Here is a 26,747-nt window from a genome sequence, read left to right as displayed (position 1 = left end):
GATTTTATTGGCATAATATGGAGTTGTTGCTGATGGTCAAAAAATGGCAATATATGCTCATTTTATATGTTGCTCTACATACAGAGTTTATAGGACTTCTTACAGAATATACCAGGGAGAGAAAATAAGTATAGCGGTCTGTGCAAAGAAGTCATCAGTAAAGGCACACCTTTCATGTGAATTGAAGCTTTGCTAGAGGTATCCATTCTTATTTTCATCTACAAGTTAGTACATTGCTTAATGATTCTTGATCTTTCTGAAAATATGATAGAAAATTAAGCTTCAAAATAAAGCTACTTTCTTGTTTAGCTGTGTATCTTGAATGAAGCACATGGGGACTTATATTCCAATTAGTTTTTGAGTGTTGTTAGAAGTATCGACCTATGATGACCTAAACCAGAATGACTAATAATAATCTCAGTCACTGCTTTCTGAAGATCAGTATTCCCCAGTGGATGAATGGGATCAGATAAATGTTTTCTTTATTTAACAAGAAGAGGCTGGCCTTATTGGTCCAGCCAATAGGCTTTTTTTTTTTTTTTCCTCTCACAACAATGTTTCTTTTTAAGCCAGAAGTTATAGCTTAAAATTATAATTGGGACAGGTTGAAAAGCATTTCTTTTTTTAGAAGCTTTTTCTGGGCTAACAGTTATGGGGAGCTGGTTTAATTTGAGGAACAAAAAAATTTCATGTGAATAACTGGAGAATGTTTTAAAAATTTCTCTCGATATACACAAAGCCTGAAATGGATTAATGTACAAGTAAAAATTCCTACATTTAAAAATAAAAAAAGAGGGAAGATAAGGCAGGGAATGATAGAAAAGTGGTTTAGAGACAATTAGTGTTTTTTAGATAGCAATGAGTGGAGGAGGTTGGAATGAGCTTGCTTAAAATAAAATAAAGAAAAAAAAGTTGTGTGGCTGAAATGGTTAATGCCTATATACTGATCATTAAGTCGTTATCATTGAATCTTTATTAATAATCTTTTTGAGATTTCCTTTTTCTGTAATAAACTTGCTTTCATTGACTGTTTTCTTATAGTTGATACTCTGAACCTGCAGGTACTTCTTTTATTTATTCTTTTTTGGTGGTTGGGTTTTTGTTCCATTTTCTTTGAAATGATCCCTTCTCTACCTTCAGTGAATGGCTAGAATTCCTAGGAAATACACTGCAACTATCTGGATTACATCTTGATCTAGGAATGATGTACTTCCTACCAATCTCACTTAGACCTTTTGTGAACACAGATATATGTACATATACATATTAAAATTATGTAGGTTATATTTAGTGTGTTTATATATAAACATGAAACAACATAACTGTTCAGTTTTTCTGAATTATTATTCTAGGACCAAGACAACATTTAATCCAACAATCTCAGCCTCAACCTTATTCATCACCTAGAGATGTTCCCCCAGACATATTGTTAGATTCTCCAGAAAGAAAGCAAAAGAAACAAAAGAAAATGAAGTTAGGCAAGGATGAAAAAGACCAGACTGAAAAAGCTGCAATGTATGATATTATTAGTTCTCCTTCCAAGGACTCCACTAAGCTTACATTAAGACTCTCTCGTGTAAGATCTTCGGATATGGACCAACAGGATGATATGCTTTCTGGTTTGGAAAACAGCTGTGTGTCAGAGGGTGATATTCCTTTTAATGTGCAGTACCCAGGACAGACTTCTAAAACACCCGTTACTCCACAGGATATTAACCGCCCACTAAATGATGCTCAGTGTTTGCCACAGCATGAACAGACAGCATTCCTTCAGGCGCAACAAGTGCCTGTTTTACAACAGAACGCTTCAGTTGCTGCAAACCAACCTCAAACTCCTGTGGTACAGACACAGCAACATGTTTCTCAACAAGGAACTGTAACGTCATATGATGAAGTAGAGTTGGATGCATTGGCTGAAATTGAGCGAATAGAACGCGAATCAGCTATTGAAAGGGAGCGATTTTCAAAAGAAGTACAAGATAAAGGTAAAAGGATTGTGTGTGTGTATACACTATATATATTTTATAAATATATATATGCATATAATCCCCATAGATATAAAAAAACCTTCCTGGCATTGTCACATAGTTCAGTTTTGTTTACTCAGTGTAGGTGGTTCTGTGCCATTCATCTCCATTCCCCTCCAACAGTGAACTGTAATCTCTCTTGCATGCATTTTTTTTTTTTATTATTTTTTAAATATCTGGTATTCTTTATTTGGGATCTTAATGGCTGGAAAGTGAAGTTCTGCTTCAAAATTCTTTATAAGCTACATTTTTTTGAACCATGAGACTGAATGAAGTACAATTGACATTATAGTTTCTAAAATCCTAGCAGTACCATAAGTAAAAATTTGTAATACATTTTGGTAGTTGAATTATTAATTAATTCTATGCTGCATAATTTAAGAAAATACAGGAAAACACTTTTATACCATTTCTATTCATAACCCAATTTGAATCCAATATGAAGGAGGTGTTAGACTCAAATCACATCTGTTTTTTTAAAGGCATTGTAATGATTACATAATATATTCTACTATATTGTCTTCATTGTTTGTTCAACTGGATATTCATTATTATGTAGGCATAACAGGCTTTAGAGAACTAACATATACCCATATGGGCTAGCACAGAACCAAATGAGCCTCTGAAGTATTTGTTCTTCACTTCAGTAGCTGTAGTGGTTGTCTAAACTGATTTTCATTGAATTTATCTTCTTTGATTTTCTTTCTCTGTTTTTTATCCTATTATTTTTCTAGTCTTTCTTTTTTCTTCAGAAATATTGAAAGTGGATACAAAACCCACATGTAAATTTTGAAGATGAGATATGGTTTATAAAGTAGATAGTGATAGGTTAACATAAGTATTTTTCAGAAGCTTACTCTGCACTGTTTAACTTAAGAGAAAAAAAAAAGTATAATGCTAATTTATTAGATCATTCTCCAAGAAAAATCTTGTAGAATGAAAAGCAGCACATATTTGGAAGTTCATAGGTGAAAATAGTTGATGTTGGACATACTTGTGCAGAGGCAACTGAATTTACATACAGTTTGGGTCTTTAACCAGCAGAGAGCACAAGTTCAAGCATTTTTATTGCACACACACCCCCCCCTTAAAGATGCCTGGAGGGAATGTGTGTGAGAGAGTGAGTTTGTTTTGTTTGTGTGTAAATATTCTTGTTGCAATTACTAAAAGGATTACTTTTTTAGATATTTCTTATTTCGTAACTAAATCAAGTTTTGTTAGAAGACACTGTGAATATACTGGGAAAATGGGTGCTCATCTCAAAAGAGATCTCTACTGACTTTAATTTTGATTTAATGAAGTGGTGGAATTTGTTACTTTGCTTACATCTCTTCTAATTTAAAATTTATTTATGGAGAGCTTGTGGTTTGTCTCCTCCTGCTTAAAATGCTACTTTTACATCCCCACACTTTGAGTAGATTCTCCAGCATATTTTAGTTGCAAAGCATCTCAAAAAATGCAATGTATTTTTGATGGTGCACAGCAGTCTTCAAACAGTTAGACTAAAACACTCATTCTCTTTTGTTCTGGAGATGTTGAATATTAGTTGTGAAGTTTGTTTGCCATAGTTACATAGCCAAGGGCAGACTCCGATTTGTTTCCTTTGGGGAAAGGAGTGATTTTTATGGAATGTGATCTCTCCCCTTCACTACTGCTCAATAACCATCTTACCAAATAAGGATTCTAACCTTATGCTTCCCTTCTGCCTGCATCCTCTGCCAGGTCTCAGTTCTTCCTGAGTTCCTCCAATTGCTATGGATCAGGTGCAAGAATTGCTGCCTTATATTGGGACAAATGATCACCATTTATTCACTGGTGATAAGTTGCCCCTATGCTAGACAGCAGCTCTTCTCACTTTGGCTGCTGAGCTTTCAGCCATGAATGAATAGTATTGAGTAGAAGGATTTTTAGTAGTTTTGAGACATGTTTCCTGAAAAGTTGTTACCTTGGAGAAATAGGATTCTTATTTTTTGGTAATGCTTTTGCTGTTGCTTGTAAGTTTCTACTGTGTCTACAATTTGATATACTCCAGGATTGTTCTAGTTATAGCAATTTGGTTTGGTGGAAGCTTCCTCTATTATTCCTATGGGAATATGTCTGTTAGAAATATATCCAGTAACTCCTAAATTTGTCATTATTTTTTGTGAAGTTGCTTACTGTATTTATGCAAAAGCCTGGCATTTATGCATTTTAGTATGTACACTGTAACTTCAGTTCACATTATGTCAAGAAAATAGCATGACTGTAGCCTGTACTCAGTCTAATTAGAACAGAAATGTATAGTGCTAGCTGATACTGTACATAGCAAGCATCCATCTAGAGACCTTACTCTAGATGCTAGCGCATGCCAAAATCTAGGAAAACCTTTGCTGCTTTTGTAGGCTTGGGAATACATATTACAGTCACACTACACTTTCTGTGTAGGCATGCATTGTTGTCTTCCATAAATTATTTTGAGTAGAATTGTATTCACAAGTTCTGATAGAAGTGGCCACTTCTATCCTTTTTTGTTGTGGTTTTTTTTTGTTTGTTTTTTGTTTGTTTTGTTTTGGGTTTTGTTTGTTTGGGTTTTTTTTTGTTTTTTTTTTTATAGACATAAAATCTCCAAAGTACTATGCTTCATCAGAGGTTTTCAGATGCTTTTTTTTTAACAGTAAGGCTTTTGTTAGGTATGACATGTGACATGTTCTTTCTGAGGGAAACCATTAATGGGAACCATTAGTGTGGTGAAACTTGTTTATTCTAAAGGAGAGGCAGAAATGTTTTTTGGGGATGTTCTTATACAACTACTGCACTTGTCTATGGCAATGCTGAGGTTTTTTGCTTTTTTGGAGTTTTTTTGTTCAACATTTAGGTTCTTTTAGAATGTTTGGTACATGTGGGACATGTAGATTAGAATCCTTTGGAAATTATAGTACTTTCAGTAATTCCTAATTCTAATTAAAATGTTAAAATATTTAGCTTCCACCAAACAAAGTTTCTCAAAGTAGGAGGCAGTCTCCATTTCAGAGGTAGAACACAGGGTTTTGCAAAAGTGCCACCTTCTTTGAAAAGCAGCATATCTTTCTGGAACCTGATTGTCACACTTTTGCTTTCTGAAAAAGGAATTCTTAGTGCAAAAATTACTAATGCAAAATCTGGCAGATTTGACCTAATGTTTATCAGATATGCATAAGGAGAGATTTATATAGCAAAGAACTTTTGCCTCCATATCTGAGCTCTTTTCAGAGCTCTGTTTTTATAATTCTGTCCTTTGGTCTATTTGGATCTTGGATTAAGTGTATTATATGGTGTTTTCATCATGATAGAGAGGTAAAAAATTGGAAAAAGCTGTTTTCGTCCTTGTCCTCTGTGTGGAAGGACAAGAGTCAATCTATTCCTACTTTTTCCATCAAGGAAGTCTCTCTGTATTGATTAATTTTGCAATTAATTTGTCTGTATCTGTTAATGAAAGGAATAATTGGAGATTTTGGAGATCAAGGCGCTTGGCATCAAAAGTTACATTCTAATGCATCTATTATGTTTAAAAGCTTCAGAACAAACAAATAAGTCCATGGAACATGACAGGCCTCAGGTTTTCATTTCCCATTACCTCCCTCATGATGGCCTCTATATCCTCATCAAATACAAGTTATCAGTCAATAATAGATCACATCTTCTCTTTTGAAAGGATGTGTAATATATAACAGGTAGATCAAGCTATTGTTTATCAAGACTCAGATTATTTGAGTTGAAAAAAAGTGATTCAGAAGGTTTAATACAGAAAGGAATTATCTTTTCCCACAACAGTTGAGAACAAGTGAATTATCCTCTGCTTAGGTACATCAGGATACCTTTGTAAAGAATTAGAAATAATGAAGCTTCACGCACGCTTTCTTCTAATCACTGTCAGTAGTCACATTTCCCGTATTACCTGGTGCTCTTGAATGCTTTTGAAACAAGCAGAGGTCCATATTCTGAACCTATTTTTTTCACTTAACTGGGGCTGTGCTTAGTTCACATTCTGAATTTGACTACTCTGAGAAAGTACAGGAAATCCTGTGGAGTTTTAGAAAATTATGGCACAGGAATTTTTGCTCTTATCAGAAATATTTTCTTCCTTGGGGTGGGGTGGGGTGTGGGGAGTGTTGATGGAGAAATTGCATGTTGGTAACCTCAGTTCTTTTCATTAACTCCTGCTTTGCCACTGTTCAGATACAAATGGGTTATTTTTGTTTGTAGTCAAGTAGTTCAAAGCTAGTCAGTCATTTTCAGTCTAAACCTTTCTCAGAACATTACATTAAGTTCTTGTTTGTCAAGATTTAGATGTACTGAATTAATTTTCAGGTTCAAGGTTTCTACCTCAAGATATGTCATGCTTTCCTAAAAACCCCAAATACTACAAATAAAAAATATTAAAGATACTAATATTAAAAGGAGCATTGAGTCTTTTAGAATGGGGAAAAGGAAATATAACCTTGAAAATTACTTGAAAAAACAGAAAGCAACCCATCTTTTTTTCAGAGACTCTTTTTCACATTGCTTTAGTTTTTTATTTTGTTCAGATTTGCTCAATTTTAATTTGAGCTTTTCCATACATAGTAGATTTTAGGCTACTTTAAAGACACTTATATAATGCAGCTGTGTTAACAGACTGAGTTCTACTTTTACTTGTAAAAGGCACTGTTCTCTAGAGTTTGCGAGAAGAGTCAGGAATTCATTAATCAGTAACTGTTTTACTATTAGGCAATTTTTTTTAGTTTTCTTGTTTTGGTTTGGTGGTGGTGTGGTTTTTTGTTTGTTTGTTTGCTTTAACTTAAAAGCATTAGAAGCTTTTTTTTTTTTTTTAAATGAGACAAACCTAGTAATTTCTGTGGTGTTTTTTTCCCCACTGTATAGTTTACCTCTGAGGATACATTTTACCCACTTTGGAATCTTACTGTAGGTTCTTTGAATTAGGAAGAAGTGAAGCTGTAATAACTATTTCCGATAATTGTATCAGTTAGGGGGCATTTGGATGTCTGCTGTGGGCCCTTCTTTTTTTATTTAACTCCAAGCCCATAGTGGCAGACACACACATCTCAAGAGTGTTAATCTGCTGGAGCAAAACTTGAAACTACAGTTATAGGTAAGTAAACTTTTTCTCTTAAAAGATAAGTTCTTATCCAGCTCTTCTCCCTTTCTCCCCATTACCAGTCTCCCCATGAAAATCCCCCAAAGAGGAGACTAACAGAAGAACACTATTAAAAATTGTTTGTTTACATCTAGTTTTATGTAGACCATGAATGAAATGACAGAATGTGTAATTATACCCAGTATATTACCATTCATTTAAAAAAAAAAGATGTTTAATTTACTTAAAAATGGAGATACGAATGTAAGTGTAGTCATTTGTATAGCAATCTTGCAGAAGATTACAGTCACTAATACCAGAAGATGAAACGAGACAGTGTAAAATATAAATGATTGTGGCTCTATGTAGTAGGACAATGAGATAATCAGGTATGGTGTATTTTGTGTATACAAACATTCATTTGGTCTGCATTTTGTAATGTTTTGTAATGGTGTAATGGATGAAACTGGTACCTCATATAGCTTTCCCAAGAAAAAGCAGGTTTGCAATGTCCAGTCCTATAGATGAGAGGTTTTTTTTGTCTTGTGTTCACATGTGTTTTAAGAAAATTAAGGGGAAGAAATTCTTCTTCTATCTAGAGAAATTCCAATGAAGTGTTGCAATGTTTTCATCTATCTAGGAAAAAGTACTTTATATTTTCTTAAAGAATGAAATATTGAGTGAAAACACTCAGGAGTCCGTATTGGGACCAGCGCTCTTTAATATCATCATTAATGACATAGTGGGACTGTGTGCATCATCAGCAAGTCTGCAGATGACACGAAGATGAGTGGTGCAGTTGACACACCCAGGGGATGGGATGCCATCCAGAGGGACTTGGACAAGCTTGAGAAGTGGGACCATGTGAACCTCATGAGGATCAGTGGGGCCAAGTGCAGGGTCCTGCACCTGGATCAGTGCAACCCCTGGTATCAATACAGCCTGGGGGATGAAGGGATTGAGAGTACCCCAGAGGAGAAGGACTTGGGGATACTGGTGCATGAAAGACTGGACATGAGCTGGCAATGTGTGTTTGCAACCCAGAAGGCCTATCGTATCTTGGGCTGCATCCAAAGGAGCATGGCCAGCAAGTCAAGGGAGGTGATTCTGCCCCTCTACTGCACTCTGGTGAGACCCCACCTGGAGTACTGCATCCAGTTCTGGAGTCCTCAGTACAGGAAAGATGGACCTGTTGAAGAGGATCCAGAGGAGGGCCACAAAAATGATCAGAGGGATGTAACACCTCTCCTATGAGGAAAGGCTGAGAGAGTTGGGGTTGCTCAGCCTGGAGAAGGTTTGAGGAGACCTTATTGCGTCCTTTCAGTTTGGAAAAGGGGCCTGTAAGAAGGATGGGGAGAGAATTCTTAGCAGGCCCTGTTGCAATAGGATGAGGGGAGATGGTTTTAAGCTAAAAAAGGGGACATTCAGGCTGGATGTGAGGAAGAAATTTTTTACAGTGAGGGCGGTGAAATACTGGCACAGGTTGCCCAGAGAGGTGGTAGATGTGCCATCCCTGGAGACATTCAAGGCCAGGCTGGATGTGGTTCTGGACAACCTGATCTAGTTGAAGATATCCCTGCTCATTGCAGGGGGGGGTTGGACTAGATGAGTTTGAAGGTCCCTTCCAACCCAAACTGACTCTATTTTATGATCTTTGACAAAACGTCCACAGATGTCAACATAATGTCCATTTAGTTCATTTAGTCCATGTCTCTGGACTCCATCTGTTATGGTGGTCATTCAGGGCAGGAGAGGTGGTATGTTGTGCGGAGTTACTGGGCACCAGAGCCAGCTCAGGTCAGGTCACTGGTGCACTTGCATTGCTTCTTGTAAGGCTTGTCCTCCATTAGTTCAGGTGGTTCCTGCTGAACTAATTCTCATAACTTACAACTCAAATCACAGGTTGCAACAATTGAAAGGTATTTCCATTACAATCTCCACCCTCTTTGGATCAGACCATAGGGTTTAACACTGAAATGAACTCCTCCCCTTGCCCCTGCTTTGGCTTGGACTTACCCACAGACTACAGTTCCTTAGGGGTGTACATGCTCCTAGCAGAGCCTTATCTATGAGCCACAGATGCTTCAGGGTGTCCTTCTGCCATGTGGACTCATTCACAGGTGTCATGGTTTAAGCCCAGGTGGCAACCCAGAGCCACACAGCCACTCGCTCACTCCCCCCCTTCCTCCAGGGATGGGGAGGAGAATCGAAAGAACGTAACTCCCATGGGTTGAGATGAGAACAGTCCAGTAACTAAAGTATAACACAAACCCACTACTGCTACCACCAATAATAATAATTCATCTGTGAGTGAGGGGAGGAAGGGGGGGATGTCTCCTTCACAGGTTGACCACCCGAGGAGGGGAAAAGAGATGTGTAATTGCTAAACACTTCTATTATATTCCTCCCAAAGTATAGAGGTGGTGACCACACTGGGAATGCAAGCCAGATCAGTTTCATGATCAATGAGTCTATTGTATTACAAGTCATTACCATAAAGTACAGTGAAACAAGAACATGTTTCACAGTCCCTTCAACTTGTGTTCACACTGGAGTTCCAGCCTGTCTAGTACAACAGCACAGAAACAGCAGTGATTCCCTGGCCATCTGCTAGCCCAGACACATGGCCACTGCTGTTATCAAAATGTTCCCAGGCACAGCAGTCTAAGATGATAAGCACTGCAGCAAACAGCAAAAACAAAAAGCAGCCATTAATGAGCACTAGACTCTGATTTACAATAAGGCAAGCAAGCCCTATGGCAATCACAGGAGCCTGTCAATTAACAGTTAAACAGCAATAACAGCTGTAAATTCAATTGTCACATTCCAATCAAACCTGTCATTATCTTGAACCTTTTGAGCCCCATGTTGGACAACAGAAAGGACTGTTGTGATGAAATTCCAGCCAGCAACTTAAGCCCCACACAGTTGCTCAGTCACTCCCCCCTAGTGGGATTGGAGAGGAAATTGGAAGGATAAAAGTGAGAAAACTCATGGGTTGAGAAAAAGACATTTTAATAGATAAAGCAGAAGCCACACACACAAGCAAAGCAACATGAGGAATTCACTCACCACTTCCCATCACAGGCAGGTGTTCAGTTATCTCCAGGAAAGCAAGGCTCCATCACATGTAATGGATCAACTGCTCTACCCCTGTCCATCAGTTCTGTAGCCCCATCCTAGAAGGCGACCAAATTGGTCAGGCAGGATTTCCCCTTAGTGTAGCCATGCTGGCTGTCACCAACCACCTTGTTGTGTTCCTAAGGTCTTCATTCTCACAGTCCCCGTGTCTGCCTTCCGAGACTTGGGTGGTGTGGTCAAAGCATTTGCCAGTGAAGACTGAGGGAAAGAAGTCATTAAGAACCTCAGCCTTCTCCAAATCCAGGGTCACCAGTTCTCATGATAGCTTCCAGAGAGGGCCCCTGTTGTCTCTAGTCTGTTTTTTATTCGCAATGTACCTATAGAATCCATTCCTGTTATCTTTCACATCCCTAGCCAAGTTTAATTCTAACTGGGCCTTAGCTTTCCTAACCAGTTCCCTAGCTTCCCGGACAACATCCCTGTATTCTTCCCAGGCAGCCTGTCCTTGCTTCCACCATTTATAAGACTCTTTTTTCCCTCTAAGTTTCCTCAGGAGCTCCTTATCCATCCAAGGAGGTCTCCTGGCTCTCCTGCCGCATTTCCTTCCAGTTGGGATGCAACACTCCTGAGCTTGTAGCATGTGATCCCTGAATATCAACCAACAATCCTGTGCCCCCCTGCTCTCTAGGGCTATATACCATAGAACCTTACTAAGCAGGTTTCCTGAAGAAGGAAGTTGTCTTCCACACAATCGAGAAACCTCCTGGATTGCTTGTGCCAGGCTGGACTGTCCCTCCAACAGATATCAGGTTGGTTGAAGGACATGAGGACCATAAGGACAAGGGACTGCGAGCATGAGGCTGTTCCTATTTGTCTACAGAGCAGTTAATCCACAGAGTCCTCTTGATCAGGCGGTCTGTAACATATTCCCACAGTAATGTCTCCCATCACTGTTCTCCCTTTAACCCTGACCCACAAACATTGTGTTGACTGCTTACCTGTCCCCAGACAGAGTTCCATACTCTCCAGCCTATCCCTAACATAAATAGCAACTCCCCCTCCCCATCTGCCGGGCCTCTCTTTTCTAAAGAGCCTGTAACCTTCCATTCCAACACTCCAGTCATAGGAGCCATCCCACCATGTTTCTGTGATGCCTATTATATCATAACCCCATAGACATGCACACATCTCTAATTCCATTTGTTTGTTCCCCATACTACAGGCGTTTGTATAGAGGCATCTGAGCTGAGCTCCAAATGAACCCATCTCATTGGCCGGAGCGGCTGGAATATCTCTACATTGCTCCGAGCATTTATTGTAGGTGCTGGCAGCTGACTGGGAGTGCTGGGATGGAATGATGCTCCCCTCCCCCAACACATCTAGTTTAAAGCCTCCTTGACCAGTCTGGCAAGCCTCCTACCAAAACCGCTCTTCCCCTTCATTGTCAGACCAGCTCCACCAGTCTCCAGTAGACCTGACTTCCCAAATTGAGTCCTATGTTCTAGATACCCAAACCCCTGACTATGACACCACCCTTTTAACCATTTATTAACCTGCCAAATCTGCCTAGCCTTTTTAAGGTCCTCCCCTTTATCCTGGAGAATTGATGAAAAGACTATCTGAGCTCCAGAGCCCCTAACCACCTCTCCCAGGGTTCTGTAGTCTTTTATGTTCTCCGGGCTACTGCTGTCTATATCACTAGCACCCACATGGATGACTGGAAGTGGGTAATAGTCAGTGGGACTTACTAGACCAGGCAGCCTGTCTGCAGCATCCCTTGATCCGAGCCCCTGGTAGGCAACACACCTCCCTTGAGACTGGGTCAGGCCGACGGATGGGTGTCTCTGTCTTTCAAAGTAGAGTCCCCTGTTACTATGACCCATCACACCAGTAGTGATCTTTACTGATGATCAGCTGGTTGTTCATGTTTCCTCGTTACCCCCCTGCAGAACTGCAAAGGGGTTCTGGGTGGGGATATCAGATTTAGGAGGAAGTTTAGATTGGATATAAGGAGGAAATTCTTTCCTGTTAGGGTGGTGAGGCACTGGAATAGGTTGCCCAGGGAGGTTGTGAATGCTCCATCCCTGGCAGTGTTCAAGGCCAGGTTGGACGAGGCCTTGGGTGATATGATTTAGCGTGAGGTGTCCCTGCCCATGGCAGGAGGGTTGGAACTAGATGATCTAAAGGTCCTTTCCAACCCTAACCATACTATGATACTATGACCTCTTCCTCCTTGTTTTGTTGTGTTTTTTGGTTACTAGTTCCCAGCTTCCTGGGTTAACAGCCTCCTTCTTTCCTCCATGAGCTACGATGGACGCTTGAGGCCCCTGCACAGTTTAGACCTGGAGCAAGCAGTCCAGCTTCCTCTCAGCCTGACATCTTTTAGCCTATTGACAGTGTCCCACAGCTCAGCCACCTGCTGCAGGAGGATCTCCACCAGGGAGCACTGGGTGCAGCCCTGCCCATTGTGCACCCTCACCTCAGAAGACCAGTGCAGGCACTCTCTACACTCTGAGCTCTGCGCTGCAGCCTCCCCTCTCATCAGCTCTGTCTGAGTACCTACGTTGGCCACTGCTGGGGCAGCCATAGCAGAGCTCCCAGACCAGGCCCTGGTCATAAACGAGTTCTCACCGTCCTGCTCACCTGCCAGCACAAACTACATCACCACACTCCTGACCACTCCCACTCCCTGGGGCAGGTATTTAACCAGTCAGGGTGATGCCATTCCTCCTGGCACTGCCCCCTGTGAGTCAGCTGCTCCCATCCGCTGAACTGCTGGCTCCTGGGCAAGTCCTGTTGAGGACTTGAGGCTCCCTTGGTGGCTCTTGCTGCTCTGAATTGAGACTCCTGGATGCTGAGCTTACCCCTGCTCAGGTGTTGAAGGCATCTTCTCTCGAGCTACTCACCTCAGCAGTCTTCCTTGTATACAGTTTATATTTATTGGTTCAGATTCTTGCAGTCTACACAACACGGTTGGGGGACAGGGAGCTTGGACAGCATTGGAGAGATCTGTGAAAAAAACCTATGAAATAAAAACAGTTGTCAGTAAACATAGATAAGCTTGTAATTGGCCTCTGGCTGACTTGTCTCTGATGTTCAAAAACTGAAGGTTTGACAATAAGTAATAACTACTTAGGACTGGTATATTTGACATCAACTTATTCATTGCTGATTTAAATAATGTAAATAAGTGGTATTTCAAATGAGTGGAGGCATATCCCAGTAATCTCTGAAGAGTGTTAGAACTTTAAAATATAAACTCTTAATTGTTGTGTGTAAAAAAAGAAAGTTTGTACTGGAGTTATCAAAATGGTTCATCTAGAATTCAGCGTTAGAGTATCAGTCTTTTTTGCAGTTCTGAAGAGGAGTACATTCACGTTTATCCATCTTGGATATGAAGTCTCCAACTGAAACCCTTAGGAGGTGTAAATGGGGAAGTGGTAATTTTTCTGTTGTGTATTCAAGATCATTCAGAAATCTCTGGATTTTAAAGTCTACCAAACAGTATTAATAGAGTGGAGTCTTACGATTCTTCTAAAACAAAGCTCAGCAACTATGCCCATGTTTATTATTTAGACTTGTTGACTTTCTACAGGTATTTACAAAAGTCCCATTTCCATTTGCTAGGACAATCAGTTCTAGAAGTTTTAAGCTATCATCCTGTTAATAGTCATTTGTTGAAAGAGTTTAATCTGTTTAATCTGGGATCTAAGACAGTCATCGGCTTTGCAAGAAAGCAGTAGTATTGGAGACTCCAGCACTAGTGGTGTTCTGGTTGCTGCTTTGGAAAGATTTCAGATTAAATGGAAGAATGGAGATACTTCTTTAATACAACTCCCCTTGTCCAGCTGCTGGATGCTCAGCTTCCAAGTATATCTGTTTTCAGGATGGATGTTCTTCAAATCACAATTGGCTTGCAGTTTCAGCAGAAATATATTTGAAGATATCTGTGGTAATTCCAGTGCAATGTGGTTTTGCACAAAGGTTCTGCAGTAATTGATTTCTAAATCTGAAGGTACTCATTGTTTTGACACACAAATATTTCCAAAGATGAAGGCCACAACCAGTCTCCAGTAATACTGTTCATAACAGGACAGGTGAGACACAACTGCTTGGAAATCCAGCTAACCTTTTTTTCCATTTTGAACTTGTGGTTCTTTTAATATTTTGTTTCTTGCACTATAGTGACACATTTAATTTTACAGAACATCTTTCCTAGTTTTTAGAATAAGGTAGCTTATGATATTGTTTTAAGTACCAAGACACTGCCTTTTGGTGAGCATGTTGCAATGTAAAGAGAACATCCATAGAGATTGGCCCAGCCAAAAGATTGCATACATAGGAGAATAACTGGGATCAGACTGTACTCCAAACTGTTATAAATTTGTTCAAGGAAATGTAGGTACATTTTGGATGTTATGGGGGGGGGGGGGGGGGAAGGAGTGAATAGTGTTTCTAAAAATGAAAGAATCTGAGAAAAACAAACTTGGATACCTGTTCTCTAATATAGTCAATATAGTCAGGAAGCTCTTCTGTGGCTTACTACATCTTCCTTTTATTAAGAAAACTGTTACAAAGAGTGAAGGAAAAGTATCCTGATCACACTTTATTGGTCTCAAAAGCTTATGGGCCTACCTGTTCAGAACTTGTGGCAAGCTTTGAACCTAGGTCTGCAGGACTTGAAAGAAAAACATTAGTGTAATATTTTTGCAAAGTCCTGGATCATGATAATAAAAAAAAAAATACTATTTATGGAATAAAGTGGATGAAGTTTTGATACTGATGCCTTGAAGGTTATGAAGTATATTTAAATGAATATTGTAAAAGTTGCTAAGATCATCTGTTCGTTAAGACCCTAAGGGGTCTTGTTACTCATGCCTTAACAAGGCAGATTTATGCAAATTTGTAAAAGAGAAGAACTGAAGACATCTGTTTAGAGGTTAATTACTCTTATTTTTTCTGATACTCTATTAATTCTCATATAGTTCAAAGTGAGTTCAAGATTTGATAAAAGCCCTCGAAGCCCAAAGCCCGATGGTGTTTTTCACCTTTCATATTTCTGCAGCTATGATGGCAACCTAAAAAGTTTTTCTGCTCATTCAGTGGAAATTTTCCATTATGCTCGATGAAGATAGTGGTAATATGTACTCATCCTACCTTTGATGTCATCATTCAACCTAATATTTTCATATCCTTGGGTTAGCTTTTTTGACCTAGATCCAGAAATCTTATAGAGGCATGTAATGATCAATTCTAGTTTTCAGGATCGCCATCAAGATGCACTGGAAATATATGAAAAATCTGTGAGAAAACTGTAACTGTCTGCAATTGCCTTACCATTTGGGAAAAGAAAACTTTGAAGGCATCCCTTTCTTCTCAGATGTCAACAGGTTGTGGTTATAACTTACTAAAAGATCAGCACCCACTTGTCAAGAGAAATGAAGAAGGTGCATCAAGAGAGCTCTGTATTTAGAGGGAATATGCCATGTCATGATGTAATCAATTATTTATGCATTCTGAACTTACAATTTCATGTTTTGGATGATGATGAAGGGCAGCATTTTGAGCCTGGTCAGTTATAGAAGTTCAAGAGAGAAAATTGGTCCTACCTGAATTGTTTTGGTTGTTTTATCTTGGAGCCCTCAGCATGAGGGTTCTGAAAGGTGAGTTTTGGTTGATCCAGCTACAGCAGTTTAAGGCATCACAGCTCCTGGCCATCTGCCTTGCTCCTGTAGTAGGGGTAGCAGAAGGAAACATTTGCTTGGCTCTTGGCTGACATATTCAGTCTAGTAGGTTAATGCAAACCTAGCACTAGTGCCTTCAGATGATGCACAGGACAGTGAAACACACTTGTGGAAATGTGAATGTGTGTTCCCTTCTGCTACAGGTGATAATCTCAGTTAAAGGAACATGGCAGATAACTGGTATCAGTCATGTCTTAAAGGCTACTGTTAGATCCACCATCAGAGCTTTACGGTACTTTTTTGGTGTGGTTGAGATTTCTGGATTCAGATGAAAAAGCTGACTGACTTTTTCCTAAGAATACAGGCTTCTCAATTTGTGTTTCAAAATTTAAAGAGTTTTAATTGAGAAATAAGGTAGTGATATCTATGTATATCTGCATATATTAATGTATATGTTAAAAAAAAAAATCAAATTTGAAATCTATCCATCTGGCAGCTTCTACTTCATGGCCATTCCTATGACCTGCCATGAAGCTCAGTGAGGTCAAACATCTCTTCATCACAGGGAGAAAAAGAATTTTTATCACTGCATGAAGGTTTCAAAAAATACATTTATTTTAATAAGTAGTGTAGGGAAGTTTATATAAGCTTTCATATCAATCCAACAGTTGTAAAGAAAAAGCAAAAAAGCTGCACCTTCAATTTAGCAAATTTATTTTGATCAACATGTCTACCATAAAGCTGGCAGGCATTCCTACAGTTTTTTGTTGAACTTTGAAAAGTTCCTTACTTGCAGGTGATCAGTTTCTGCATGGAGTTTATTGTATCTGTCCTTACTGTCTCCCAACCATTAAATGTACATAATTTTAGAGTTTTAGGGAGGGATATAAAAATAGACCTGAGAATGAAAAGGATGGGGGAAAATCCCCCACAAACCTGTTCATATCACTGAAATTGATCATGTTGCTACTTGTTAGTGTGCTGTAATGTTCATTTTTGAGATGATCTTTCAGAGTTTTAATTCTTCTGAATAAGAATCTTCTACAAGTATAAAAGAAATTAAAAGTAAAATGTTATATTTCCAGTTTATAGCTTGAGAGGTTGGGGTTTTTTTTGGTTAGAGTTTAATTCCCTCTTCCTTCTCCCTTCCCCTGCTCCCCAAAACAGAGCTGGCTCATTGCATCTGGTGATAGGGCACCACAAATATAGTTACAAAATAAGTTATTTTTCTTAAATTGCATTTGTGGTCTAGATGTTTTGACAGTAGATCTACAACAGAATTTCCAACCTGTGTTTGATCATTACTTAGACTTAAAAAAAATATTCCCTGATTACAGAGAAAATAATTGTGGATTTTTTTTGATAAATTATGGAATGATATTTGAGACATGAGAATATAAGCATTAGTGCAGGCAGGGCTTTTGAGTTTCGTGGCAGAAATTAATTTTAGAGTACCATGTTGGTAATGTAAATAGGTTGTATTTTAAACTAATAGAACATAGTTCTTTTGATATTTCCATGTGCTTCTCATTTCTATGAAGTCTACCAAATTACAGGGTGTGTGGTTGGTTTACTTTTTTTTCTGTATTCTACTCTTAATGATTTTTTTTTAAATGTAAACTGAAAGGATTACTGCAGAGTCAAGCTTTTGACACTACATAAAATTATCACCGAACTTTTTATTTCATCCATGAAAAGCATTATGGTTGCAAAGGGAAAATACTCTAGCTTTTATGTGTGTAGGGGCCCCTCACCTAACACATGTGTGTTATGGTATAGACTCCAACTCTTTATTTACTCCTTGTTTCAAAGAGAAGCATGGGGTGTTGAAGTTATTTAAATAATTTTTGTTCATTGTTCACGTGTTCCCTGGCTACAATATGTGTGAAGTCCAGCTGATGCACTGAATCAAATAGGGAGAACTTCCATCTTAATCATTGCAGATCCTAGGTTAGTTCATGTATAATGAAGCAGGCTGAATCTGCAAAAGAGAATCTTTTATAGTAGTATTCCTCAAAACCTGCTTCATGTGTAAATTGATTTGTGGACTTGGATTTCTTATGCTTTGAGGGTGTTTTTTTAATGATTAATTGGCACATGTGGTAGACTGACAACAAATGATAGTATGAACACATTTAAAAGTATTAGAAAAGTTCTATTCTTTCTTTTAAATTCAGTGGGTTTTGTTGTGTGTGCACATACATGCTGAGGAGGATTAATTGGTGGGGGTAGAAGGGAATGGATGTTTTTGCTTGGACATTTAACTGTTTCTATATATAGCATGTGTGATTTTTCTCTTCTAATTTGTAGATAAGCCTCTGAAGAAGCGAAAACAAGAAAACAAACCACAGGAGGCTGGAGGTGCTACTGGAGGAAATAGAGCAGCTTCTCAGGAGACAGGTTCTGCAGGAAATGGGGCGAGGCCAGCGTTGATGGTTAGTATTGATCTTCAGCAAGCAGGAAGAGTAGACTCTCAAGCAACAGTAACTCAGGATTTGAACACCATCAAAAAACCTGAAGAAATTAAGCAGTGTAATGATGGATTTGTGTGTGTTCCACAAGAAGACACTGTTGGAGTTCTTAGATTTAATCCTGAAAACAATCCTGAGATTTTTAGGAAAACATTGGACTTTGAGGGTCAAAAGATGGATATCCAGCAAAATGAAAACAGACAAATGGAATTTCAGCAAAATGTGAGCAGGCAGCTGGAAAGTAAACATAATGAGAAACAGGTAGAAGCTAAATGTGAAAGCAGACAAATGGAAGTGAAACACAATGAAAATAGACAGACAGAATCAAAACAAAATGAGAGCAGGCAAATGGAGATGAAACAAAATGAGGGAAAACAAAATAGTGGCAAGCAGGAAATAAGGCAGAGGCCTGAAATACTGAAACAGAAGAGTGAAGGCAGGCCCGAAATGCCTAAACATAGACATGATAACAGGAGGGACTCAAGTAAATCACTGTCAGATAAGAAAATTGAAATAGCTAGGCATAAACTAGATGTGAAATCTGATCCTTCAAGGATAAAATCTGAAAGTAGATCTGATCCAACAAGACAGAGGCCTGATGGACGTTCAGTTTCTGATACACTGAGGCATGACCATGATACCCTTAAACAAAGATCTGAGGACAGGCAGGAGTCAGAGAGATACAGAGGAGATCCATCCAAGATTAGAAGGCCTGAATATTTGAGATCCTCAAACAAAAATGAACGTGATTCTAAGCATGGTATTAAATCTGATGGTTCAAAAATTGAGAAATTTGAAAGGAAACATAGACATGAGTCTGGTGAATCAAGGGAAAGGTTTTCTTCTGGGGACCACAAATCAAGACCTGACAGCCCTCGCATTAAACAGGAAGGTAAAGGAGATTCTAGTAAATCAAGACCTGATAAACCTGGCTTTAAATCACCCAACAGCAAGGATGAACGAAGGACAGATGGTAATAAGAGTAAAGTAGATACTAATAAAGCACATGACAGTAAAGCAGAGTTTCCCAGTTATTTGTTGGGGGCAAGATCTGGTGCATTGAAACATTTTGTCATTCCAAAAATCAAGCGTGATAAAGATGGCAATGTTACTCAGGAGTCAAGGAAAACTGAGTTTAAAGGTGAACAGAAGGACAAAATAGAGAAGACTCTGCTAGTTGAAGATCTAAATAAAGGAGCTAAGCCTGTAGTTGTCCTTCAAAAGCTATCATTGGATGATGTGCAGAAATTTATTAAGGATAGAGAAGATAAATCAAGGGGCTCTTGTTTTAAACCTAACAAGAACAAGTCATCCAAATCTAATAAAGGTAAGATTTTATTTTTTTTATTGCATTATATCTTGTACACTCCTGTTCTTTTAGATTTGCTACTCCTGTGGTTAGAAATTAAACACAAACATTTGATAGTTTATATGTGTGCTTATATGGTGATTTTGGGGAACAGAGTGAAACTTGCCTATGGGATTATCATTATTGGAAATCTTGCTACAGTGTAACTGAAATAATTTGTTTTTGCAATGCAAGTACCTAATGTGGGAGCAATTAAATATTAAGCTGTACTTCAGCTACATTAGTTTGATCTGGTAATTTATCTGTTTAAACATAACAGCTATATGAATGGTTTAAACTGGTTTCAGTGTGTCTATATAAGGGACTGTTACTACTGTAACTAAATCAGTGTAGTTGGAGTGTTGTATACTATGTATACAAGCCCTAAGATTCTTTTATATTTTTAATTGAAAATTAAATGTGATTTTTCCAAGGGATGTTTTGACATGATGCAATAAGAATGCAGTTACAAAGTCCCATCTGCCTCTCTTATACTATAAATAAAACTCTGTTGGGAAGCCTCCACATTTTAGTCCCTGTGACAATAAGCTTATAAAAAGGTTCTCTCTTTAGGAGAATTCAGGTATTGTTGTCTCTATGGTCAAGTGTATGAGGAAAGAGGAAAGAAACTGGTAAACAGTGGGCCAGCATTTTCAAATTAGAAATATGAATAGGAAATTATTCAGAATAGTTTGTAGGTTTGATATTTGATTGATTGTCTCTTCTGCAAATTTGACACTTTTAAAAATAAGATTGCTTTTCTTCTTGGTGCTGTAATTTTGGCTTTGGTTTCAGACTGAAGCAGATCATTTCACATTGTGAAATCTATGTCATTAACTGGTCAGTGTTCCTTTCTTATTTAATGTTATTAATTTAAAACATTTACATTTCCTATGTAGTTATTTTTATAGAGCTGTTGTATAAAAAATAGACAAAGTGGCAGGGGAGAGGATTTCAGCTGTATACAGGCTTATTTATGAATGCTGTTTCAGGTATGTCACTGCTTATGAATTTGAAATTAAACTGTTTCCATAAAAAGTTGATCTGATAAGAAATTATGTAGAAAACTTCTTTGTGAATGTATAACTTCATGTGCATGTGTACAGAGTTGATATCTATAATGAATTTAGCACGCTGTGTTTTTTTCTCTACTAACCTTAGACTTTTAAAGACTTAATTCAGAATGAGTATTACTTATTTGTAAAAATATTAGCCTCCTTGATAAATATTTTCTCTTTATCCTGGAAATATGAACATTTCCCCTCTTCCTTTTTGAGGTTTAGAATAGGAAAAATTTCAATTTCTTAACAGTAATAGGTAGCTAGACTTGGATGTAAAATTGCTGTCAGTTTAGTCTACAGATTACAAATAAAACATTTATGTTCATAATACGGAATACTGAAAACTTTCTGCTGGAATTGTGTTCTAGTCTCAAAAGGATAGACTTTTCTATCACATAAATCTATGTGCAGAAACTCAGGAATTTTCAGAGCCCTCAGAGATACATACAGTGAGTGTATGCTTTCTAAAATGTTTCTTAACTATACTTTCTTGTAGTCTGTATTGTATGTGGTTATTAATATAGTATATTTTAGTAATGTGTAAAGGTTTTAATGACTCTAATTGGCATGACTCTAGTAGCTGTGTCACACATGAGCAATGAATCCATTTTAATGTCAGGTTTATAACTTTTCTGCAGTTTTTGAGTATTTTGTTTTTTGAAGGAATATTTTATACATATTCTGAAATAACTTTGGACATACTTTTAAAGGGGAAAAAAAGGTTTGAATCCGATATCAGTCTGCTATTGTATCACTGTAAGAATCTTATTCTAGATACTAGAAATAAGTTTAATGGAAGAAATTATGTTGTAACTATGTTTCTCTTGCAAATCAAGCTTTGAGTGTTCATCCAGGCAGTTTTGGGAGAAAGTGTCTTGAACTTCAGATTTTTCACGTGTATTTTTGATTTTACTTTTTTTTTTCCCCTCCTTCCTAGGATATATTATGCAAAATAATTAGGTGAAATTCAGTGTTTTAAGAGGTTCATAAAGATATCTCTTCATAAAGCAAAATACATTTCCAAGAATCACAGGAAGAAAAGGTTTAGTCACCGCTGAACTAGCTTGTTTATTTCCTGTAAAACAGCTCAGTTTATATTCAACTATTGAAAAGGAATTTGTTCATCCAGTTTTCACTAACTATAAATATCCCAATTGTAAAGGAAGTCCAAACTTCAGAACTTGACTTGGAAGGCCCTTAGAAACCTGATGTAACTTTGAAGTTGCTCCTACTTTGAGCAGAGGGTTGGTCCACAGGTCACAGAATCATTAGGTTTGGAAGGGACCTCTGGAGATCACCTAGTCCAACCCCCTGCCAAGGCAGTGCCATCTAGAGCAGGTTACAAAGGAACGCATCCAGGTGTGTTTTGAATGTCTCCAGACCCCCTGGGCAGCCTGTTCCAGTGCTCTGCCACCCTCAATGTAAGGAAGTTCTTCCTCATGTTGAAATGAAACTTCCTGTATTTTAGTTTATGGCCACTGCTCCTCGTCCTGTTGCTGAGCACCACTGAAAAGAGTCCAGCACCACCCTCCTGGTACCCACCTTTGAGATATTTATATGCATTAATGAGATCCCCTCTCAGTCTGCTCTTCTCTGGACTAAACAGGCCCAGCTCCCGCAATCTCTCCTCATAAGAGAGATGCTCCAGACTCCTGATCATCCTTGTGGCCCTTTGCTGGACCCTCTCCAGTAGCTCCTTGTCTTTCTTCTACTGAGGAGCCCAGAACTGGACACAGTACTCCAGATGTGGCCTCACCAGGGTCAAGTAGAGGGGGAGGATTACCTCCCTCAACCTGCTGGCCACACTCCTCCCAATGCACCCCAAGGATACTATTGGCCCTCCTGGCCTCAAGGGCATACTGCTGGCTCATAGTCAACTTATCATCTACCAATACTCCCAGGTCCTTCTCAGCTGAACTGCTCTCTAGTAGGTCAGCCCCCAGCCTGTGTTGGTACTTGGGGTTCTTCCTCCCCAGGTGCAGTACACTACACTTGCCCTTGTTGAACTTCATGCGGTTTCTCTCTGCTCAGTTCTCCAGCCTACTAAGGTCCTGTTGAATAAGCAGCACAGCCTTCAGGTGTATCAGCCACTGCCCCCAGCTTCATATCATCAGCAAACTTGCTGAGGGTACACTCTAGCCCTTCATCCAGGAATAAGACAGGACCCAGTATCAATCCCTGGGGAACACCACTGATTACAGGCCTCCAACTGTATTCTGCTCTGCTCATCACAACCCTCTGAACTCTGCCATTCAGCCAGTTCTCAATCCACCTCACAGTCCATTCATCTAACCCACAAATTCGTGCCCCAGCATCCTTTTGCCTCTGTGAGATAAACCTTTCCCACATGCCATTGTCCAGACTGGTGCCCTATAAAACCAGCCGTTATCAAAGAATCCAAAGCCCTGCCTGCAGCACCAGTCTCTAAGCTAATCATTTATGGACTGAATTTTCCCATTCCGTCCCACATCATCAATGGAAAATGGAAGGAGTGAGGAGAAGATCACTTGAGCCCCAGACTCTTTCACCATCCGCCCCAAGGCCCTGTAGTCTTTCTTCATCCCCCTCAGACTGCGGGAAGCAGCTTCCCCCTCACCTGTCTGGAAGACCAGCAGCGGGTAGTAGTCTGTCGGGTGCACCAGGCTGGGGAGCGCCCTGGTGATATCCCTGATCTGGGCTCCAGGCAGACTACACACTTCCCTATGATGAGGGTCAACTCTGCATATCGGGCCCTCTGTTCCTCTCAGAAGGGAATCGCCTACTACAATGACCCTTCTTTCTTTCTTATCAGAGGCAGTCTTGAGGTGCGAAGTCGACCGGGCCTTGCACCACATCCTCACCTACCTCTCCTTCAAGATCCAGGGCCTCAAACCTATTACGGGGGGACACCTGGGGAAGCAGGGCAGGAAGGGAGGAGGGTTGCCCACGATGCCGAACTGGAACTCGCTTCCAACCCTTGTCGTCTTTTTGGTCCCCTACCTCTGCGCAACAGCTACAGGGCAGGGGCTGCCTCGGGCCATCCCCCTCTGTGTGAGAAGGCAGGGGGTCCTTCCCCTTTGGGGGGGTATCTCCCTGGAACCGTTCCGACTGGCACGCCAGGGAGTTACTCCACCAGTCGATCTCCCTTTCACGCTCCCTGATGGTCCTCAGGGTCTCAACCTCCTCCTTAAGTCTTGCCACCAGGCTAAGCAGATCTTCTACCTGCTCACACCTCACGCAGGTGGAATGCTGTCCTCCCTCCCCCGGCAGCAGCAGGCTCTGGCACTCCCTGCACCCAGAGACCTGAACAGCCACGGTTTGGGACGGGGTCTCTGTCTGAGTTGCTGCAGTCACCTTACTGCAAGCTCTCTTTCTGGAGGCGACCATATTGGTCAGCAGTCTGGGACACGAGCAACAGGGTCAGAACCACGACCTGCTTGTTCCTCCCTGTGCCCGGTGGGCAGCGGCACGTCGCTGCCCTCTCAGAGGCTCTTTCAAGGCAAGGGGCAGGGGGGTGGTCGCCGTCACCGTGGGAACGCCCCCCGCCACATCAGCCGCTCTCTCGCAAGGGCTGCTGGGGCTTCGGGGATCAGGAGATGTCGGGAATCGCGATGCCTCTGCGCTATCCCCTCTGATTTTCCTAATCTCTGTTGAACCTCATGGTCGCTGAAGCGTGCCGGCTGCGGCTCTAGCTGGGCTAGCTCCGATCAGCTGACTGAGATTCATCCTGCTATGTCATCATAGAAGGCTACCAGATTGGTCAGTCAAGATTTCCCCTTGGTGAATCCATGCTGACTACTCCTGATGACCTTCTTCTCTTCTATATGCTTGGTGATCACTTCCAGAATGACCTGTTCCATCAACTTTACAGGGATGGAGGTGAGGCTGACTGGACGGCAGTTTCCCAGGTCCTCCTTCTTGCCCTTTTCATAGATGGGAGTAAGTTGGCCTTCCTCCAGTCATCGGGCACCTCACCCATTCTCCATGATTTGTCAAAGATGATGGAGAGCAGGAGAGCAACATGTGCTCAGCACATGTCCCTCAGCACACTTGGGTGCACCCCATCAAGGCCCATGAATTTACGGATGTTAAATTTGTCTAGCCTGTCCCTAACCTAACCATCTACAACCAGGGAAAAGTGTTCCTTTCTCTGGCCTTCATTTCTAACCTCCGAGGCCTGGGACTCCTGAGGGCCATCCTTAGCAGTAAAGACTGAGGCAAAGGCGGCATTCAGTAATTCCGCCTTCTCTGTGTCTTCTGTTACCAGGACACCCATCTGATTCAGGAGTGTCCCCACATTTTCCCTTATCTTCCTTTTGCTGCCAATATACTTGTAGAAGGCCTTCTTCTTGTTCTTGATGTCCTTTGCCAGACTCAATTCTAAGTGGGCCTTGGCCTTCCATGTCACATCCCTGCGTACCCTGGCAATGTTCCTATAGTCCTCCCGCTTGGCCTGTCCCTTTTTCCACATCCCGTAAATTTCCTTCTTGAGTTTAAGATTTACTAGGCGCTCCCTGCTCATCTATGCAGATCTCCTGCCCCCTTTGCCTGATTTCTTCATCATGGGATTACACTGTTCTTAGGCTTGGAGGAAGTGGTGCCTAAATAATGACTAGCTCTCTTGGACTCCCTTTTCTTTTAGAGCCCTATCCCATGGGATTCCTCTCAGTAGGTCTTTGAAGAGGCTGAAGTTAGCATTCCAGAAGTTTAGGGTTCTAGTCCTGCTTACTTTTTTGCTGCCCCCACACAGGATCCCAAGTTCCACTATCATCTCGTGATCGATAATGCCAAGGCAGCTCCCAACCTTTATGTCATCAACCAGTCCTTCCTGGTTTGTAAGTACAAGGTCCAGCAACACACCTTTCCTCATTGGCCCCACCACTTGTAACAAAAAATTATCTTCAGTGACCTGCAGGAACTTCCTGGACTGTGTGTGTTGGCCATTTTATCTCTCCAGCAAATATCTGGGTGGTTTGAATTCCCCCAGGAGAACCAGGGCCTGTGACTGCGAGGCTATTTCCAGCTGCCCATAGATGGACTCATCAACTTCCTCCTCCTGATCAGGTGGCCTATAGTAAACGCCCACAACAGTGTCCCCCATATTAGCCTGTCCCTTAATTCTCACCCATAGACTCCCAACTCATCTATCCCTCAGTAGAGCTGGATATATTCCAGTTGCTCCTAGCTTGATTAACAGCATCGCTTAGAAGAACAAGACTTTGTATAAGCAGTACATTCCTTACGAACTACCTCAACCTTGGAGGCAGAGCTAAAGGACTGATAAAAGGAGAACATCTGCACCAGAAGGTGCTGAAGACAAAATAAGTCCTAGGAAAAACAAGTAGTCAACAAGGAATGGCAGTAATTGGGTGAAAGGTAAAGGTGGCAGGGGGAGTTCACAACCACTGACTCAATTCAGGACCAATAAAGCTTCCTCCCCCCCTTCACAGAGCTTGTGTGCTAATTTACATGGAAAATTTACCCTGTAGATGATAGAGTACTAATTAATCATAGATTTGGTAACTTTTGACCAATGAAAAGTAATTTCTTTGTTCTCTGAAAGGTATATAATCTGATGTACAAAAAACCTAAGGTTTGGTTGATTTGTGTAGCTTCCACCTACCACCTTGTTTTGCTAAATAGCTGACAATAAAATACCTCAACTCTGTGTATGCATTGGCGTTCTGCACACTGGGTAACTATCCCACTTTTGGGGCAACATCATCATTGCTGTGATTCATGAATTAGTTCATCTAGTTCAAAACAACATTTAGATAGTCATTCCATCTTAAGGGACTAATGCCTATTCATTATAAAACTCAGCAAAATTGATGTGTTTTAAGCTAAAATTAATGCTATATGTGCTGCAATTCCATAGGTTTTTCCATTGTTTCAATAAACTTTAAATTTGAAAATCATACCTTTGTTGTGCACATGGATAAACCTAGTAACATTTTAATCAAATTTTATAGACAAGTTTGAAAATTTCTTAAGCTATTATATG

At 40.1% G+C, this 26,747-nt stretch overlaps 1 protein-coding gene across 6 annotated transcripts in view; it reads left to right on the top strand.

Moving 5' to 3' along the window:
* LOC133262194 (nipped-B-like protein) overlaps nt 1-26,747 on the top strand; it is a 181,673-nt gene that overhangs the window by 91,863 nt on the left and 63,063 nt on the right. For 5 of the 6 annotated variants that reach the window (XM_061441140.1, XM_061441139.1, XM_061441137.1 and 2 more), the window contains 2 exons: nt 1,353-1,985; nt 18,195-19,682. In XM_061441140.1, coding sequence (XP_061297124.1) covers nt 1,353-1,985; nt 18,195-19,682 — 2,121 coding nt within the window. The remainder of the gene's footprint in view (nt 1-1,352; nt 1,986-18,194; nt 19,683-26,747) is intronic. The other variant, XM_061441142.1, reaches the window with a different exon arrangement.

Source organism: Pezoporus flaviventris, unplaced genomic scaffold, assembly GCF_033815535.1.
Source record: "Pezoporus flaviventris isolate CSIRO_AGI_PZ_B2104156 unplaced genomic scaffold, CSIRO_AGI_Pfla_v1 ptg000193l, whole genome shotgun sequence".
NCBI classification, from domain to species: Eukaryota; Metazoa; Chordata; class Aves; order Psittaciformes; family Psittacidae; genus Pezoporus; species Pezoporus flaviventris.
This window is presented reverse-complemented; position numbering and strand designations above follow the sequence as displayed.